We start from the raw sequence: 17,978 nt of genomic DNA, 5'->3' as shown, positions 1-17,978 counted from the left end.
TTGCCATGAAGTGGTGGGACCGGATGCCATGATCTTAGTTTTCTGAATGTTGAGCTTTAAGTCAACTTTTTCACTGTCCTCTTTCACTTTCTTCAAGAGGCCCTTTAATTCTTCTTCACTTTCTGCCATAAGGGTGGTGTCATCTGCATATCTGAGGTTTTCCTGGCAATCTTGATTCCAGCTTGTGCTTCTCCCAGGCCAGCTTTTCTCATGACGTACTCTGCATATAAGTTAAATAAGCAGGGTGACAATATACAGCCTTGATGTACTCCTTTTCCTATTTGGAACCAGTCTGTTGTTCCCTGTCCAGTTCTAACTGTTGCTTCCTGACCTGCATACAGGTTTCTCAGGAGGCAGGTCAGGTGGTCTGGTGTTCCCATCTCTTTCAGAATTTTCCACAGTTTATTGTGATTCACACAGTCAAAGGCTTTGGCGTAGTCAACAAAGCAGAAATAGATGTTTTCCTGGAACTCTCTTGTTTTTTCTATGATCCAACGGATGTTGGCAATTTGATCTCTGGTTCCTCTACCTTTTCTAAAACCAGCTTGAACATCTGGAAGTTCACGGTTCACGTGTTGCTGAAGCCTGGCTTGGGGAATTTTGAGCATTACTTTACTAGTGTGTGAGATGAGTGCAATTGTGTGGTAGTTTGAGCATTCTTTGTTCTTGCCTTTCTTAGGGATTGGAATGAAAACTGACCTTTCCCAGTCCTGTGGCCACTGCTGAGTTTTCCAAGTTTGCTGACATATTGAGTGCAGCACTTTCACAGCATCATCTTTTAGGATTTGAAATAGCTCAACTGGAATTCCATCACCTCCACTAGCTTTGTTTGTAGTGGTGCTTCCTAAGGCCCACTTGACTTCACATTCCAGGATGTCTGGCTCTAGGTGAATGATCACACCATCATGATAAGACATAGCTCAAGTATTGCTTTCTTTTCAATTATCTCCCCAAGTAGAGTTAAACACTTCCTCCCTGTGTCCCTATTATATATTAGACTCTATATCAGACTTAGTAAATTTAACTTATTTTAACTTTTTTTTCTCTCTCTCTGGACCTGGAAATGTTTGAAGGCAAGAGCTATGTCATTTATATACGTATATTTGTATTCCCTACAGCCAAATGTCCTGGCCATGACAAATACTAGGTACATGACAAGTACTGAATTGCAGCACTGTGCCTCGCACTATTATAGGCATTATGGAGCTTACAAAAGAGTCTACTTTCATTGAAGTAGTTCAAAATGTAGACTCTAGCATCAGAGCTTGACTCTTACCCCATTCCCACCACTGTGTGTGAACTTAAGCAAATTACTTAACCTCTCTGTGTCTCAGGTTCCTTATCTGGGAGGAGAGAGATGCTAATCATAACTGTCTGAAAGTAAAGAATAATTTAAATAATGTATGTGAAGCATTTAGCATATACAGTATCTGGCACATAAGTGCTTAATGTTAATTTATTACTATTTATAAATCAATGAAATTTTTGGATTGGTATGATTTGTACAAATGAAAAGCATAATATACCACTATGCAGGATGGTCTAAAGTACTTTTTGAAACAAGACAGTATGGTGTCTTGACCCCAGCAAAGCATTGCTGAATGAGAAATGAAGAAAAAATAGCCATGGTGTAACCTGTGCTGGCCTGACCATTCTAGAGAATGTGTTCACTTCTGAACAGAATACTTTAAGAAAAACAAAGTATAGTATAACTAGAAGCAGACCATTAGGATGCTCATAATTCTACAGAAGGAGAGACTCCTGGGGCAGAGAGAGACACAAGAACTGAAATCAAATACATGAAGGGTTGTCATGCAGGACAAAAGACATATTTGCTTGATACTGCTCTATAGAGCAGAACTGGGGCCATGGAATAGAAGCTGGAAACAGGTAATTTTGGATAGACATAGAGACACCTTTGCTGAATATCAGCACTCACCATAAAGGTGAGAAAGGGGTGAGGTTTTCATCAGTGGAGGTGCTCATTAACTGAACAATCACTTAACAAGGATATTGTCAGGGAGTCTTTTTCACTGAACAGGGGGTTATTCCAGATGAATTTTGATGTCCCTTGTAGGAGGGACTTTTCTGGGAAAGATTAGTGTAACTAGGTTAAAATTAGGAAGTTCTCTAAGTGGTTCTCTTAAAGGAGTCAAAATGCTCTCAAAATCAACATGCACACACACACACACACGTATGTACATATACATGTACACACACACAAGCTTCCTCTGACTAGCTCACCTCTGTGGCTATGTACATGAAATTTCCATTCTAGTCACTCATTGGATTAGGCATTCAAGCTTCCTATTCAAATGCAATTTTTCTCTAGATGAGGTATGGCTTTAAGCTACTCAGCTGTTACAATCAGCTTCTATCACAGTGCCTGGTACATATTCATTGAATGTATTTATTATCTACCATTTACCCTTGAGGTTGTATAAGTTTATCAAATTAAACCTACTTTCCTTAAAGGGCTCTGAAAAGATGGACAGCTAGAGAGATAAGAAGAAGGGTAAGAGGTCACAAGGATTTCGCCATTCAAGCCCAATACTTATGGCACAGAGTGCAAGCCACACACAGATACCATGTCCCTCCAAAGACACTATATTTTAGTGAGATGAAAAGCTTTCCTCCTCACAAAGGCCTGAGCTGGGCAATGATCTGGGCTGGGATTTGGTGAGACCACTTTGTGTCCTGCCCTTCTGCCCAGCCCATTGATTTAGCTCTTTAAATTGCATCATTTGAACCCACAAATGTCACAGATTCCTTTAGACAAACTCTTCTGGCTAGCAGTACCAGAAAGAGGGAACATGATAAGCCCTCTGAGACAGCCTGATTGACCATTCCTAATCTTTCATGCTTGGGAGACTACAGTGGGAGTTCACTTGTAGAATAGGATGAAGTGCTGGCTGGTTTTATTTCATTCAGTTAAGGATACACCTCAAGACCAGTGCCTAATAATGGGAACACAAACCTCACTTCCTGGCTTAGGTTAGTAGCAGATGAGTACAATCTGCCAAGCATAACTATAAAGGTGAAGGGTTATGGAAAGGAACCTTCCCTATAATCCATCTTCAAGAGATGCCAGAAATTCCATCATTAGTTACTTATTCCCAGAATAATGGCAGAGTAGGACTAACAGCAAGCATATGGAGAAAGAATTGATCTCAGAGTTTAGAGTGAGGATGAAACTAAAAGCTGTCAATGAGGGTCAAATGGCACCAGCTTTTAGGACTGGCAGAGGGCAGTGAACTAGGAAAGTCATTAGATATATTATAAGCTTACAGGTAGACACACAACATGTTGTTCAGTTGCTAAGTCATGTCCAACCCTGTGACCCCATGGACTGTAGCACACCAGGTTCCTCCATCCTCTGCTATCTCCTGGAGTCTTCTCAAACTCATGTCAATTGAGTCAGTGATGCCATCCAACCATCTCAACCTCTGCCGCCCCCTTCTCCTCTTGCCCTCAATCTTTCCCAGCATCAGGGTCTTTTCCAACAAGTCGGCTCTTCGCATCAGGTGGCCAAAGTATTGGCGCTTCAGCTTCAGCATCAGTCCTTCCAATGAATACTCAGGGTTGATTTCCTTTAGGATTAATAATAATGAAGGATAAATAATAATAATTAATTAATAATAACTGGTTTAATCTCCTTGCTGTTCAAGGGACTCTCAAGAGTCTTCTCCAGCACTACAATTCAAAAGCATCAATTTTTCAGACTATATGGGGAACCCATTTTTTATCCTGTGTAGTATAGAGGTGGGCATGGATACATAAAAGAGACATCCAGGCCTCTTCTTTCCCCTACATCACATCTTCCATGTCCTTCTAAACATATATCTCTTTACTCCCAAGGCCACAGCAACTTTCCTAATCAAGGAATTCACCTTAAAGTGTTACTGGCTATTGGCCATGTAATTTATTATCCCTTCCAGGGGTAGTTTTTAGGAATAAAGTGCCTTAAAGTGAAGGAATCACCCTCTAGTAGTATTTCTCAGGCAACCTCTGGAGGAGAGGTTTTTTCTCTACAGGGGAATACCACAAAGCTTCTTATAACACAGCCCACTGGAAATGCAATAGACCAGATTAATTTCAAATGCAAGAGATGAAAAGTAACACTAGACTCTGAATTGACTATAGATCATCCAATTATACTTACTTCAACTTGCAAATTGACCATGATTGTACTGTCCTCTCTCTTTACTACTATAACTCACACATCTGGCATAGAGTGAGAGTTCAGTGAATGTACTTCTTGTTGCTTTCATTATTATTAATACTAGAAGCAGGAGTAGTATTAATGCTGCCCCAGTACCTGGCACAGTGCCCAGGACATATGAATTATCCCCAAAGTGGAACAATTTATCGCTCTGGCTCCTGGCATAGTGCCTGGCACTCAACAGGGTTTTGACTGAATTAGTTCCCTGTGTTCTCACCTTTTCCTGGGACACATTTGTCTTCAGTTTCCCTTAAAGCTGTGTCTTGCTAACGTGAACACAGACCTTCCTGTGGCAGTAATACTTAGCCCAAAACCACCAGCCGCACCATCTGAAAAGACATCTAGCCTTTTCTTCCATAGTAGTCTCTTAAGGGGTTTTCCTGGTGGCTCAGATGGTAGAATCCACCTGCAATGCAGGAGATCTGGGTTTGGTCCCTGGGTTGGGAAGATCCCCTGGAGGAGGGCATGGCAACCCACTCCAGTATTCTTGCCTAGAGAATCCCCATGGACAGAGGAGCCTGGTGGGCTACAGTCCATGGGGTCACAAAGAGTCAGACACAACTGAGGGACTAAGCACATGATAGCACAGCCTCTTAAGTGGCAAATGGGCAGCAAGTGGATTTTCTTTTTTTTTTTTTTTGGTTTGTGTGTGTGTGTGTGTGTGTGTGTGTGTGTGTTTTAGTATAATTGCCTTACAATGTTGTATTAACTTCTGCTGTACACTGAAGTGAATCAGCTATATGTATACATATATCCCCTCACTCTTGGACTCCCCCAACCCACCTGCCCCCTCATCCCACCCGTCTAGGTCATCACAGAGCACCAAGCTGAGCTCCCTGTGCTATACAACAGCTTCCCATTAGCTACCTATTTTACACATGGTAGTGTATATATGTCAAGTGTTTAAGATAATTTTTAATATAGTCAAACAAGTTTTGAGCTGTTGCCTTATAATTTTAGTTTATCTCTAATCCCTGTATTCTATTATAGCCTTAAAAATATGCCCCCAACACTATCCCAACTAGACTGTGATCAAGCCCACCACATTTGTTCTTGTGATACCTGAACTACCCTCATATTTTCACACTAAATTAATTCTTCAAGGACTGGATAACAGCTATCTTCTCTGTGAAACCTCTGAGACTTCAGCCTCACAGAGCCCTTTCTGAAAACCCCAAGCATCAAATCAGTACCACAAAATCTAGTACTCATTTGTGACTGTGCTGACCCCCTCAGCTAGATTGTATTTGTTCATTAAACATCTATTTGTTGAGCACTCATCATGTTCCAGACCCTGTGTAAGTGCTAGGAAGGCAGGAATCAAGGTATCCCTACACAAACAGCAGGAAGACAAAGATGCAGTTGAGTGATGTAGAACAAATGTGATCTGAGTGCCAGTGGGGAACCCAGGGGGAGATTCTGAGGGTATCAGGGGAAGGCTTCACAGAGAAGGGTGGGACCTATGAGCAAGGTGCTGAAGTAGAGAGGAATTTGTTAAATGGAAAAAGTAGGATGGAGCCATGTGCAAGCACATGATCATGAAAGGGTAACTCAGAGAACATGGCTCAGTAAGCTAGAACTTGGGGTGAGAAGGAGAGAGATGAGAGAATATCATGGAAGGTTTACTCATTCATTCATCACACATATATCCAGCATCCAGGGTATGCCAGGAACTGGGCTTGGATGAATGCTAGAAAAACAGGACAGATGCAACCTCTGCACTTGAGCTTTAAAGCAAATTGGACTGAACAGACGATTACTCAGGAAGACAAAGACATATGTCTGTGTTACTAGAAATTTTGATTAACGTCAAGAAAGAAGAGAAAAGGCTATGGCTATGATGGAGAGGAGAATATGAAGGAACTACTTTATAGAGAGCAGTTGGTGAGGGCATCTCTGAAGAGGTGACATTTAGTTGAGGCTTGAAAAATGAAGAGTTGGAGGAGAGTGTTCCAGGAGATGATTGAAGGTCTTGAAGTAGGAAAAAACTTGGCGTGTTGGAAGAATCAAATGAAGAGCTTTACAGGGCTAAAGAACAGTGGATGAAGGTGACAGAGTGCTTTCAAATGACATTAGAGAGGTAAACAAACACAAGCCAAGACCTAGTAAGTAGATCTCTGAAAGGAGTGTTGATTTCATCACAAAAGCAGCAGGATACTAACCAAGGAGAGTGAAATAGGATCAGCTTTGTGTTTCACAGGATAACTTGGGGGTGGTATGGAAGACAATCTGGAAGGGGAGAGAATGGAGTCAGGACGACTCATTATAAGTGTGTGGAATGGTCCAAGTGGGAGATGATGAAGGCAGGGACCTTTTTCTTTCTTCTGTTCCAAAAATGACTAGCACAGTGCTAGGCATGCTGAAGGCTTCCAGTGTGTTCATGTTGATTAATTAAAAAATGTAAACTGAATTGGGCTGTTGAGTCTCTTTTCAGGAGATCTCACTCTCTTCTTTCTCCTCCCTTTTTTCTTTATAATGGAGACAGAGAGTCAGGGAGGCGTTCTACAATTAGTATTATTAAAGTAATTTGCTGTTTAGTGACAAATGCTTCCTCTAAATGCCACTTTCCTTTAGTCATTGCTGAGTTACTTGAAAGTAGCACAAGAAAATATCAGTGCTTCTCAAGACAGCCAAGCAGCAGTCTGCTCTCCTGAGATTTGGATGCAGAGAGAAATTTGTCATCTGGGCCTGTTCAGGGCAAGAGGCAACACTAACCTTCAAACACTAACTTCCCAGAAGATCACAAATGCATGAATTGCAAATACCACTTGGTATAAAATATGCCGCTCACTCTGCCAAAGCAGAGATGTAATTACCTGGAAGAGTAAGGCAAATGCTTGTGGAAGCCACATGTCTTCATCATCTCTTACATCCAGAAGATGAGATAAGAGGCCCTTTATCACATTTCCATTTCTTTTTTGCTGGCAAAACAGTTCAGTAATGAAAGACACTTAAATAAGTTCATCCAACCTCAGCCTCCAGAGAGTCTTGGAGGTCCCAGGGATAGTAGGGAAAGGGGAGTCAGTCACCTCATGGATCTGAGCCTCATCTGCCTTGGGGAGGATAGGCATTCCCATCTCATAGGGCTAGTACAAGAGTCAATGAGAAATGTGCATGAATTCAGTCTGTAAACTACAAGGCAGAGCTCTATATTGTGATTCATTCTATGCAACTAAAAGCAAAGATTATCTTTTATTCTTGGTCTCCCAGAGAAAGTTAAACATATTGTAGGAAGTCAATAGGTTTTGCTTTGAAATCACTTCTATTACAATCAGGCTTTAGATGTAGTGCATGTAAAACAGACCAGTCACTTCTCAGAATTGAACCAGATAGATTCTCAGATATGTCAGCTGCTTGGTTTAGGTGGTGGAGGAAAAACATCAGGAGGGGCTAGAGGCGGTACATGACTGTAGTCTGTTGGAGTCAGTACCCCCTTCCCCAGTGAGCAGCAGTCAGAAGGCGGCTTCAGTTAGCACTCTGACAGGATTGCAATCCAGGATCTGCATCCAGGGCAGCTGCAAATGTAATCCTACAAATTAGCAGAGGCCCACAGTCCAAAGAAAAGTAGCCAAAAGTGAGATCCAACTTTTCATCAGCAATCAGAAGTATTATGAGTATTTCCAGACAGCAGAAGGGAAGGAAAAAACTAACTTGTGCCATGTCTCAGGAGGTTTACTCTTTACCAGTTACTGTGATCAGTCATTATCTCATTTAACTCTCACAATAGCTTTATGAGATAGGAATTAGTCTTTAGCATGGGGTCTGGTGCTGTTAATGCTATTAATATTGATAAGCTTAACAGGGCTTCCCTAGTGGCTCAGACGGTAAAGAGTCTGCCTGCAATGCAGAAGACCCAGTACAATCCCTGGGTCAGGAAGATCCCCTGGAGGAGGGCATGGCAGCCCACTCCAGTATTCTTGCCTGGGAAATCCCAGGGATTTCCCACCAGGATACAGTCCATGGGGTCGCAAAGAGTTGGACACAACTGAGTGACTTACACAAACAAGCTTAATAATAGGAAACTGAAGCACAGTGAGCCTGAGTAACTTCTCTAAGGTCACAGACCTGGTAAAGCCAGAGATTGAACCCAGGTCTTTCTGACCCAAAAGCCCGGGCTCTTTCTTCTGTATACTCCTTTGCAAGAGGAGAAAGATTGTAGCTTTAAAACAGCTAAGGATTTTTCAAGTCCCTAGCAAGGCTGCCTGCATAACGGACCACTTGAGAGCTGCAGGTATCTAACTGTCTTTGATCTCCCTCTGTCTCCTCATTTAGGTTTCAAAATTGCTATGAACCATGGCACAACTGTACTACAAAAAGGTCAACTACTCACCGTACAGAGACCGCATCCCCCTACAGATTGTGAGGGCAGAGACAGAGCTCTCTGCTGAGGAGAAGGCCTTCCTCAATGCTGTGGAGAAGGGGGACTACGCCACTGTGAAGCAGGCCCTCCAGGAGGCCGAGATCTACTACAATGTCAACATCAACTGCATGGACCCACTGGGCCGGAGCGCCCTGCTCATTGCCATTGAGAATGAGAACTTGGAGATCATGGAGCTCCTGCTGAACCACAGCGTGTACGTCGGCGATGCACTGCTCTACGCCATCCGCAAGGAAGTGGTGGGTGCTGTGGAGCTTCTGCTCAGCTACAGGCGGCCCAGTGGAGAGAAGCAGGTAAGAATTCCCTACAGCCTGGGAAATAACCAGGGACAGCATAGCATCACAGGGTCAGAAGCCATGAAACTAAGGAAGGTTAGGTAGGCTGGAGTTGAGAAGCCCTATAATGGCAACCCTCTCCTCTCCAAAATAGCGCCAGTGATCTCACGTGGGATCCTAGAGCTACCCTGCATGGCCCATACTGAGCTTTACTCATTTGCTTTTTCCTTATTAATATTTGCTGACATATATTCAATGCTCAGGCTTCTCAGGTAGCATAGTGGTAAAGAATCTGCCTGCCAGTACAGGAGATGCAAGATACATGGGTTTGATCCCTGTAGGGAAGGGTAGGGAATATCCCCTGGAGGAGGAAATGGCAACCCACTCCAGTATTCATGTCTGGGAAATCCCATGGACAGAGGAGCCTGGTGGACTACAGTCCTTGGTTTCACAAAGAGTAGGACAGGACTGAGCAACTAAGCGTCCACACAACCTAAAATTGTGCTCTCCATTTCCAGAATATTCTAACTGTTTCTATGCTCCCTACCTCCTGCTCTATATCTTCGTTTCCTTTGTCTACTCAAAGGTCACTTTTGAGAGAAGGGGAGATGAAACACAGACCTGAGTTTTCTCCTCACCTGCTCTTTCCTGAAGGACAGGAGGCCTTTAAACTTGAGTGCTGTGGCACAGATGCAGATGGATCCAGGAACTTACACATATCTCTTAGTTTCATTCATGTGACTACATTCCACCCCTAGATGTTTGGAGTTTTGCCTCTGCATTTCTCCTATCTTCCGAGGAACCAAAGTTTAATACTCTGGTTACCTTTGAGTTCTTCCTCTCCCTTGTCTTCATGTTCAATCCCCGAGCCCAGTGAGTTTTTCCTTCCCAATATCTTTTTTGTGCTTTTTTCCCTCTCTAACCCATCTCCTGCCACTCTGCCTCAGGTTCTCATCATCTCTCTCCTAGATGAGTAATTCCCCAAGTGTGCTTCCTGGACCATCAACATTAGCATCACCAGGGGAACTTGTTAGAAAATGCAAATGTGAAAGCCACCAGATCAGACTGGATCTGGATCAGACTGGATCAGACACTCTGGGGATGGGGCCCAGCAAGCCCTCCAGGGGACTGCAATGCCGCTCATGTTTGAGAATCCCTACACTAGACTAGCATGAAAGCTTCTATCTGGACTCCCTGCTTCTACTCTCTTTCTTCCTCTCAAACTGTCCTCAGCAATGACATGGCTTATTCTTCCCCAAATAACATAACAATCTTCTCATTCCTTTTCATCCTTTCAGTGACTCCAATGGCTCTTCCCTAGAAGAGAAGCCAACCCATAAAGCCTAGCACTCAGTACCCTTCATTAATGATCTTTTCTAGTCTTGTTTCCCTCTGGGCCCTTCTAAACCCCACAAGTCAGGAAGGTCTCCACTGTCTCTCTTCTTTCAGAGCATAGTAGGGGTATGTAGTGGGCTTCCTAGGTGGCACAGTTGTAAAGAATCCATCTGCCAATGCAGAAGACTGGGGTTCAATCTCTGGGTCGGGAAGATCCCCTGGAGGGGGAAATGGCAACCCACTCCAGTATTCTTGCCTGGATAATCCCATGGACAGAGGAGCCTGGCGGGCTACAATCCATGGGGTTGCAAAGAGCTGGACATGATTGAGCACATATGTACATAGAGGCATGTAGTAGGAACAAAGAAAATACAGAGTCATCAACATGGAATACCACAATACACTAAAAAGTACAAATAGCACAAACCGAAACCCAACTTGCAAAGTGCTTAAAAAATATTGATAATGAAAACACTCAACATCAAATCTTACGGGACATGACCAAAGCTGAGTTTAAAGGGAATTCATAGCTTTAATACTTGCCTAGTTAAACAAAAAGGAATGAAAATAAGCTAACAGATAACTCGCAGACCAGGAATTGGAACTGACAGAGCAGAAAACAAGATACTAGATTAAAAGTTGCTTGGGTAAAGGGCCTGAATCAACATTTAATACGGTGCCAAGAGAGAAGGGGCCTTATCTCTCTTCTCCACTGCTATATCCTAGCACTGGGAGAGTGCCTGCAATATCAAAGGCACTCAATAAATATTTATTTTATGAATGAATCACATGCAACTGCACTGTGCTAAGCATCTCACACCATTTAATCCTCCCAGCTACTCTGGGAGGCAGGCACTATTCTGATTGTCCCCATGATACTGATGAGACAAATTGAGCCACAGGATGGTATAAATGTCAGAGCCAGCATTCAAACCCAGGCTGCCTGGCCCCTAAAGCCACCCTCTTAAGCACTAGGCTATACTGCTCCCCTGGCTGTCTGAGTTAAGTCTGAGAACCCCAAGCACAGGAGTTTTGAGACAGGGTACATCAGTGGAGGTGGAAAAGGAAATGGCAATCCACTCCAGGATTCTTTCCTTGAGAATCCTATGGACAGAGGAGTCCATGGGGTCTCAAAGAGTTGGACACAACTGAGTGACTAACATACACACACACACACACACACACACACACACACACACATCAGTGGAGGATGAATGACCTCTCTAGAAAGGACAGGTCTATAGGATTTGGATATACAGCAAAGCAGATGATTCCCAGTCCACATCACCATCCCCATCACAACTGATTTGTTCTGGGCCCCTTTTTTCTAGAGCCCTGCTAAGTGTTTGAGTGATTTAATGTGCTAATCTGAATTAAGGCTTACCCAGCTACTCCCCTCCATGATGACCTTGCCCACCTCTATGGATGATGTAGCCACTGACTCTACCCTTCACTTGACACCAAGCACATAGTAAATATGTAAGGTCAGCCTTACTTGTGGAAAGAAGCTAGCCTTACTAGACTTTGTAATTAGATGGTTTCTTAAATGGGAAGCATAATCTAATGCCCCACTTTTCATGTTTTCATGTATCTGCCATCCACACCTGACCCAGTACCTAGTATATAATGGGTGGCAGATAAATACTTGCGATGAGCAAGAAGGGCTTGTGTGTATCTCTTGGAAAAGCACATAGCTAGCTGCTTGAACAAGACATCCTGGACTTTCATATTCAATCCCATTTAGCATCATAACTGTTTTGAAAGAGTGCAGAGCACAGAAGAGTTTCCAAAGAGGGTACTACCAATAGCAGCCCTATTCCTGAGTTTGGAAAGTAGGTCAAATCTTTACTTGATGGGCTCCCCTTCGTCCTGGTGGCTCAGATGGTAAAGAATCCACCTGCCAATGCAGGAGACCTGGGTTCGATCCTTGGATTGAGAAGATCCCCTGGAGAAGGGAATGGCCACCCACTCCAGTTTTCTTGCCTGAAGTGTTCCATGGACAGAGGAGCCTGGTAGGCTACAGTCCATAGGGTCACAAAGAGTCAGACATGACTGAGAGATTAATACTTTCACTTTCCCTTTTCCCATCTGTCCCCATTGCTCTAGAAAACCTGAAGAAGAAAGGCACCTGGCAAACTCATTCTGAAGTATTGGGTTGGCCAAAAAGTTCATTAGTTTTAAGTTAAAATAAAAGACATATTTTCCTTTTCAAGAAATGTATTGAACAATGTATTCGTTGAACAAACAAACATTTTGGCCAACCCATTACAATTTAAGGCATGATCTTCCCCTTCATAAAAGCAGTGCTTAACTCACATGAATGAAGCATTGCTGGTGGAATGTCAGGGATATGAAACCTAGATGAAGCTATTTGGGACGGGCTGTCTTTCACCAAGGTTCTTTCTGACTCACTGAGAATATAAGACCTCCTTTGTCCACACTTGAATATCATACCATATATATAAACCCACAAAGCCAGCTCCCTCCCCGGGTCTCTTGAGCAGCTTTCTCTTCTCGCACAACCCCTACGAGCAGCTGGTGCTAAATTGCATTTTCTTCCATCACTCTGACAATTGCTGCGATAAGTCATATATCAGTAACTATAACAACAGCCTGCCACAGTGCTGGAGCTCTGCCTTTCTGGGAGATAGAAACAAGATTTGTTTACCTGGGAGCAGTCAGGGATGTGAGCAAACACAGAACTCCTGAAGGGCCTCCGGTCCAGCTGGGCAGGCGACTCTCAGGAAGGCACTTCTCCTATACACAGAATCCAAACACCTGACCCAGAGGCCCTCCTCTAGCTCACTAAAGGACTGGGAACAGCTGAGCTCCCTCAGTCTTGGCTGGATAAACTAGTGCCCTCTATGGATTTACTGACAAAGAAGTTTGCCTTCAGGCTTGCAACCAGACCCCCTTTGCTCAGCCCTAGCCCCAGACCATCATGCTCTTCTTCCTCTTCTAGCTTATCAAAAACTGCTTTCAAATAAAGACCAGAGGCTGGGCGTAAATGGCTGATACTGGCTTCACGTATTGGCACTCACATGGACACCTGCATCTTTAATAAGGACCAAATCTTAAAGTTAAAATGGTAATGCTCTATCAGATAGAATTTCCTGAAGCAGACAATAAATAGAAGACTGTGTGTGTGTGTGTGTTATTCTGTGGTCTTCTTGCTACTCTAGAAAACCAACCCTCTTGGCAGCATCCACTCCCTAACCACTACAGCCTATTCCCTTAGGGATAGATGTTGGCCACCTGGGGGACTTGAAATTCCTTAGGGGTGAACACTCTGAAATAATTCTCATTATTCTCTGCAGTTTCTCAAAAATGTTTAGACTACAGAAGGTTTAATCCAATGTATTTCTTGTCCATCAAACCTGCTCCCTTTACCCACTGAATCTTGGAACCGACAGGGGAGCATCATCAGCAGGGGAAGACAATCCAGTTCCAGTCCCAAGAGGAGCCTTGAATCTGTCTATGGTCAAAACTGGCTCAAAGATCAAGCTTTGTGCGTATGGAAAATGTCAAAATGAAGATACCTAAGCCCTGTTGCATAACTACAGAATCATAATCTTGGGGTTTGGGGCCTGGAATCAGCATTTTTATACTTTTTATTTTGTATTGGGGTAAAGTTGATTAACAAACAATGTTGTGATAGTTTCAGGTACACAGCAAAGGGACTTGGCCATACATATACATGTATCCTTTCTCCCCCAAACTCCCCTCCCATCCAGGCTGCCACATAAAATTGAACAGAGTTCCCTGTGCTGTACAGTAGGTCCTTGTTGGTTATCCATTTTAAATATAGCAGTGTGTACATGTTCATCCCAAACTCCCTAACTATCCCTTCCCTCCATCCTTCCCCCACCCCCAGCAACCATAAGTTCATTGTCTCAGTCTGTGAGTCTCTTTCTATTTTGTAAGTAAGAAATCATACAAATGGAACCAGCATTTTAATAAGCCCACTACCACCCATATCCAGGGAAGATGTCTATGTGCCTCTCTGGATTTGTTCCCTACAGCTGTCATAACTAATTACTACAAACTGGGTGGCTTAAAGTAAAAGTATTCTCTCACAGTTCAAGAGGCCAGAAGCCCGAAACGCAGGTGTTGGCAGACTTGGTTTCTTCTGGAGGCTCTAAGATAGAATCTGTCCCATACCTTGGTTTGTAGCTGCATCACTCTAATCTCTGCCTCCATCATTACATGCAGTTCTCCTCGGTGTCCTTCTTCTGTGTGTCTGTGTCCAAACCCTCTTCTCTCTCCCTGATAGGGACACCAGTCATTCGATTAAGGGCCCACCATAATCCAGAACTACCTCATTGTAACTTGATTATACCTGCAAAGACCCTGTTTTCCATAGAAGGTCACATTCACAGGTGCCAGGTATTAAGACTCGAACATATCTTTTGAGGGGGATACAATCCAACCCACTACACTTTCAATGAGAAATATCAGTCTAGACAAGTGGCTTTCAAACATTTTCAGTAGCAGAGTCTTTCATTAAATGAAATCCTGCCCAGATGTAAAACAGACCCAAGCAGAGCTGCCCTAGTTTAAGTACAGGTCAGGGCCCCAAAGCCCATTTGTTCACACACACATTCCCCCCCCTCCCCCTTTCGCTCTCTCCCCATAACTCCTTGGCCCTGAAGAGCAAGCATAACTAGAAAACCACTGCTCTAGAAGACAGAATGACAGATTCTATTCCTGAGTTTGAGATGTTAGCCAGCTTATAGCTAACAGACTGACTGACCTTGGGCAAGTCCTAAGGTCTTTTCCAAGTGTCCAGTTACGGAATCACCCTATAGCTCAATTTCCTCATCTATAAAATGAAGCTAATAATATCCATGCCTACTTAATATAGGGGCCTGTTATGAGGAAGAAATAAGATAAAGATATATTAAAGTTTTTTGAAACAAAATTTCATGCTAGATAGAGTTCAGTGACTATTATTTCCAGCTTCACTCCATCAGTTTGACTTAGCCTGTGATGTTGTGTGGAGAGACCAGCTGGCAAGTGGCATTCACCACTAGGCACTGCCAGTACTACAGCGAAAGGGAGAGGCTGGTGAGCGAGCTGGCCCAGCTCACAGATTACCTCCTTCTGCCTGGCCTTGATGACAGTGGTCTCCCTTCTGCTGCCATGACCTCACAGTCATCACTCCTCATTCACTGGAGTCTATGGGTTTGAGCAACAGGGAGGTAGAGCTGCTGTCCTCTGCCTCAACAGTCCACCCAAGTCATTTGCTTTCTTGGTCACTTGCTTCAATGCAGGCAGGTGGAAAGAGACCAAGCCAACCTTCTCCCCATGGCCCACCCCTCTGGGCTCTGCCATAATTACTCATTTGTCTGTGGCAGATGGCTTCAAATTAAAATTGGTCTCACAGATGAGTTAGCGAGATTAAGTCTCAACAACACGATAAGTTGTTTGTGTTGAGATTGTAGAAAATCAGCAACAAAGCACTCCGCTTCTCCCTTCCCCTATCTGACCCTTGGTCCCACGGAGGGATCGCAGAGCGTAGAAAGGACACTGAGGGCCTGGGAAAAGGTGACTGATGCATAGAGAGGGGCCCTACAATCTCTGACCTATAAATCTCAAAACTTAATATGAGAGAAGAAAGGAAAGGAGAGAATGGCAAATGTCACCCTGCTATTTACAGGCAGCTTGGAGTGGTAGAAGGATCAGAAGCTTTGGAGTCTTAGTTGTTTTAGTAGGTGTGCTTCCTTGGACAAGTTGCTTGATCTCACCAAATCTCAGTTTCTTCATCTGTAAATGGGAACGATGATGGAGCCTACTTCATAGAGTTCTAGTGAAAACTAAATGAAATAATCCATGTATATGACTTAGAACAATGTTTGACATAGTGAATACTCAATATATGGGCAGTTGTACTATTCCTGTTCCTACTAATTGAAACTATGCTGATATTTTCTACTGGCTAATATCATTTATTCATTTTTAATATTTATTTATTTTGCTGCTCCATGTCTTAGTTGTGGCATGCAAACTCTTAGTTGTGGCATGTGTGATCTAGTTCCCTGACTAGGGATCTTACCCAGGCCCCCTGCATTTGGAGTGTAGAGTCTCAGACACTGGATCACCAGGGAAGTGCCTCATTTATTCATTTTTAAATATATATAAAGCACATATGAGCACACAGTGGCTAAAAGTTCAGACTGCAAGACTTTAGGAAAGTTGTTTGGCCTGATCGAGCATGTTTCCTTATCTGTGTAATGAGATTAATATTACCTACCTCATCAGTTGTTGTAAAATTTAAATGAGAATTATTTTTTAACATCTGATACACTTTGTGGCACATAGCATTCAATAATGATACTCATATCATTAGAATTAATACAAAATATTATTAACCCTTTGGTACCTGAATTGCCCAATATAATAGTAGGTATTTATCACTATAATAATCTGAGTTACAGCTTTAATTCTATGAGTCTCATTCCAGGGTCAAAGAGCTAGGCCAGAAACCTGGGTTTTGTCAATCAAGTCAAGAAAATAAATCAGCCACTTCATTGGAAGAAAATGTCAGAATGACCACGTGGCAGCATATTAACCAAACTGATGAAGTGAATTCTCTCCTCTCCCATATCTGTGCTGACTTACTCACAGAGCAGAATCATAGAGTTTAGAGATCATTTGGTCTGAAGTGATGTGCCCAGGGTCCCTCAGCTGAGCCAAAACTGGCACAAAAGCTTCTTGTCTCCCAAGCTACTATTTCTACTCCCCCATGCTACCATCAAGGAATCATCAGAAACAGTAACATTTACAACAAAGCTGAAAATCACCAAAACAGCTGCACGTAGTGTCTATCTAAAACAACTCATTCATGACAGAATTCCAGCGAATGATTCATTCTCTTTAGTTCGATTCAAGTTTCTAAGTATGTCTGAGTACTAATCATATGCCTCACCATAAAACTGAAAGATACAGTGAGTGCGCTCAAGAAATGGAGTCTCATGGGGAGAGAAGATATGCACAGGCTGTCCAACCCATGCATCCCTCCCAGTGGGCCTAGCCTCCTGTGTTCCAAGGGACACAAAAGACTTAAGCTAGTGATCAGAAAGAAAAATGTAATTAAACTTGGTCCCAAGTAAGCCAAGGGAGCTAGCTTCACAAGGAAGAACTTTGAAAGTATCTCAAGAGCAAGTCACTAAATAAAAACACATGAGGTTTTTTTTAGCCATGACTAACACCCCCTGTCCCATCCCTTTCAGGGTTCCCACCAACTCAGGGCTTCGTTCTGTAGCCTCAAGCTCATGGTTGTATGTGGCCCACATACACATGTCTAATTAGGGACTTTCCTGTTCTCCTCTGTCCCTGGGCTGTGTCTCATACATGTATAATATTATCCCCCACCTCCTCCTTCACATCACATGCACAGTTATCTAGAGGACAGCCATCTTCTGTCTCCTTTGCACTCCAGGTTCCTCACTGTTATTCATTTTTTTCAACTTATGATTCTTGTCACAAACTCAGTTCAAGTGTGAAATATCAGCACAAAACTCAGCACTCTCCTCCCAGCTGTCCTATCCCAGAGCACCAAACATTGCCTTGTACTGATTCCTTTCCATACGCCAACAACAAACATGGCACAGAAATAGAACGGGGCAAAGAAATGTGTGTTACATTATCTAAAATGTGTGATGTGGATGATACGGAAGGCCAATCTGGTTACAAGTAGACAAAGAGGTTTCAGGGGAGGAGCACTTCAGAAAAGTAATAGGCTTTAAGCTGGAAAGGAAGAAAGAAG

General features: G+C 43.1%; 1 protein-coding gene across 1 annotated transcript in view; it reads left to right on the top strand.

Moving 5' to 3' along the window:
- Positions 1–8,502: 8,502 nt before the first annotated feature.
- Positions 8,503–17,978, top strand: part of TRPC5 (transient receptor potential cation channel subfamily C member 5) — a 174,203-nt gene continuing 164,727 nt past the window's right edge. The window contains exon 1 of the mRNA XM_043896226.1: positions 8,503–8,893. Coding sequence (XP_043752161.1) covers positions 8,516–8,893 — 378 coding nt within the window. The 5' untranslated portion in view covers positions 8,503–8,515. The remainder of the gene's footprint in view (positions 8,894–17,978) is intronic.

This window comes from Cervus elaphus, chromosome X, assembly GCF_910594005.1.
Source record: "Cervus elaphus chromosome X, mCerEla1.1, whole genome shotgun sequence".
Classification (NCBI taxonomy): Eukaryota; Metazoa; Chordata; class Mammalia; order Artiodactyla; family Cervidae; genus Cervus; species Cervus elaphus.
The sequence above is the reverse complement of the archived record's forward strand: the minus strand, read 5'-3'. Positions and strand labels throughout refer to the sequence as shown.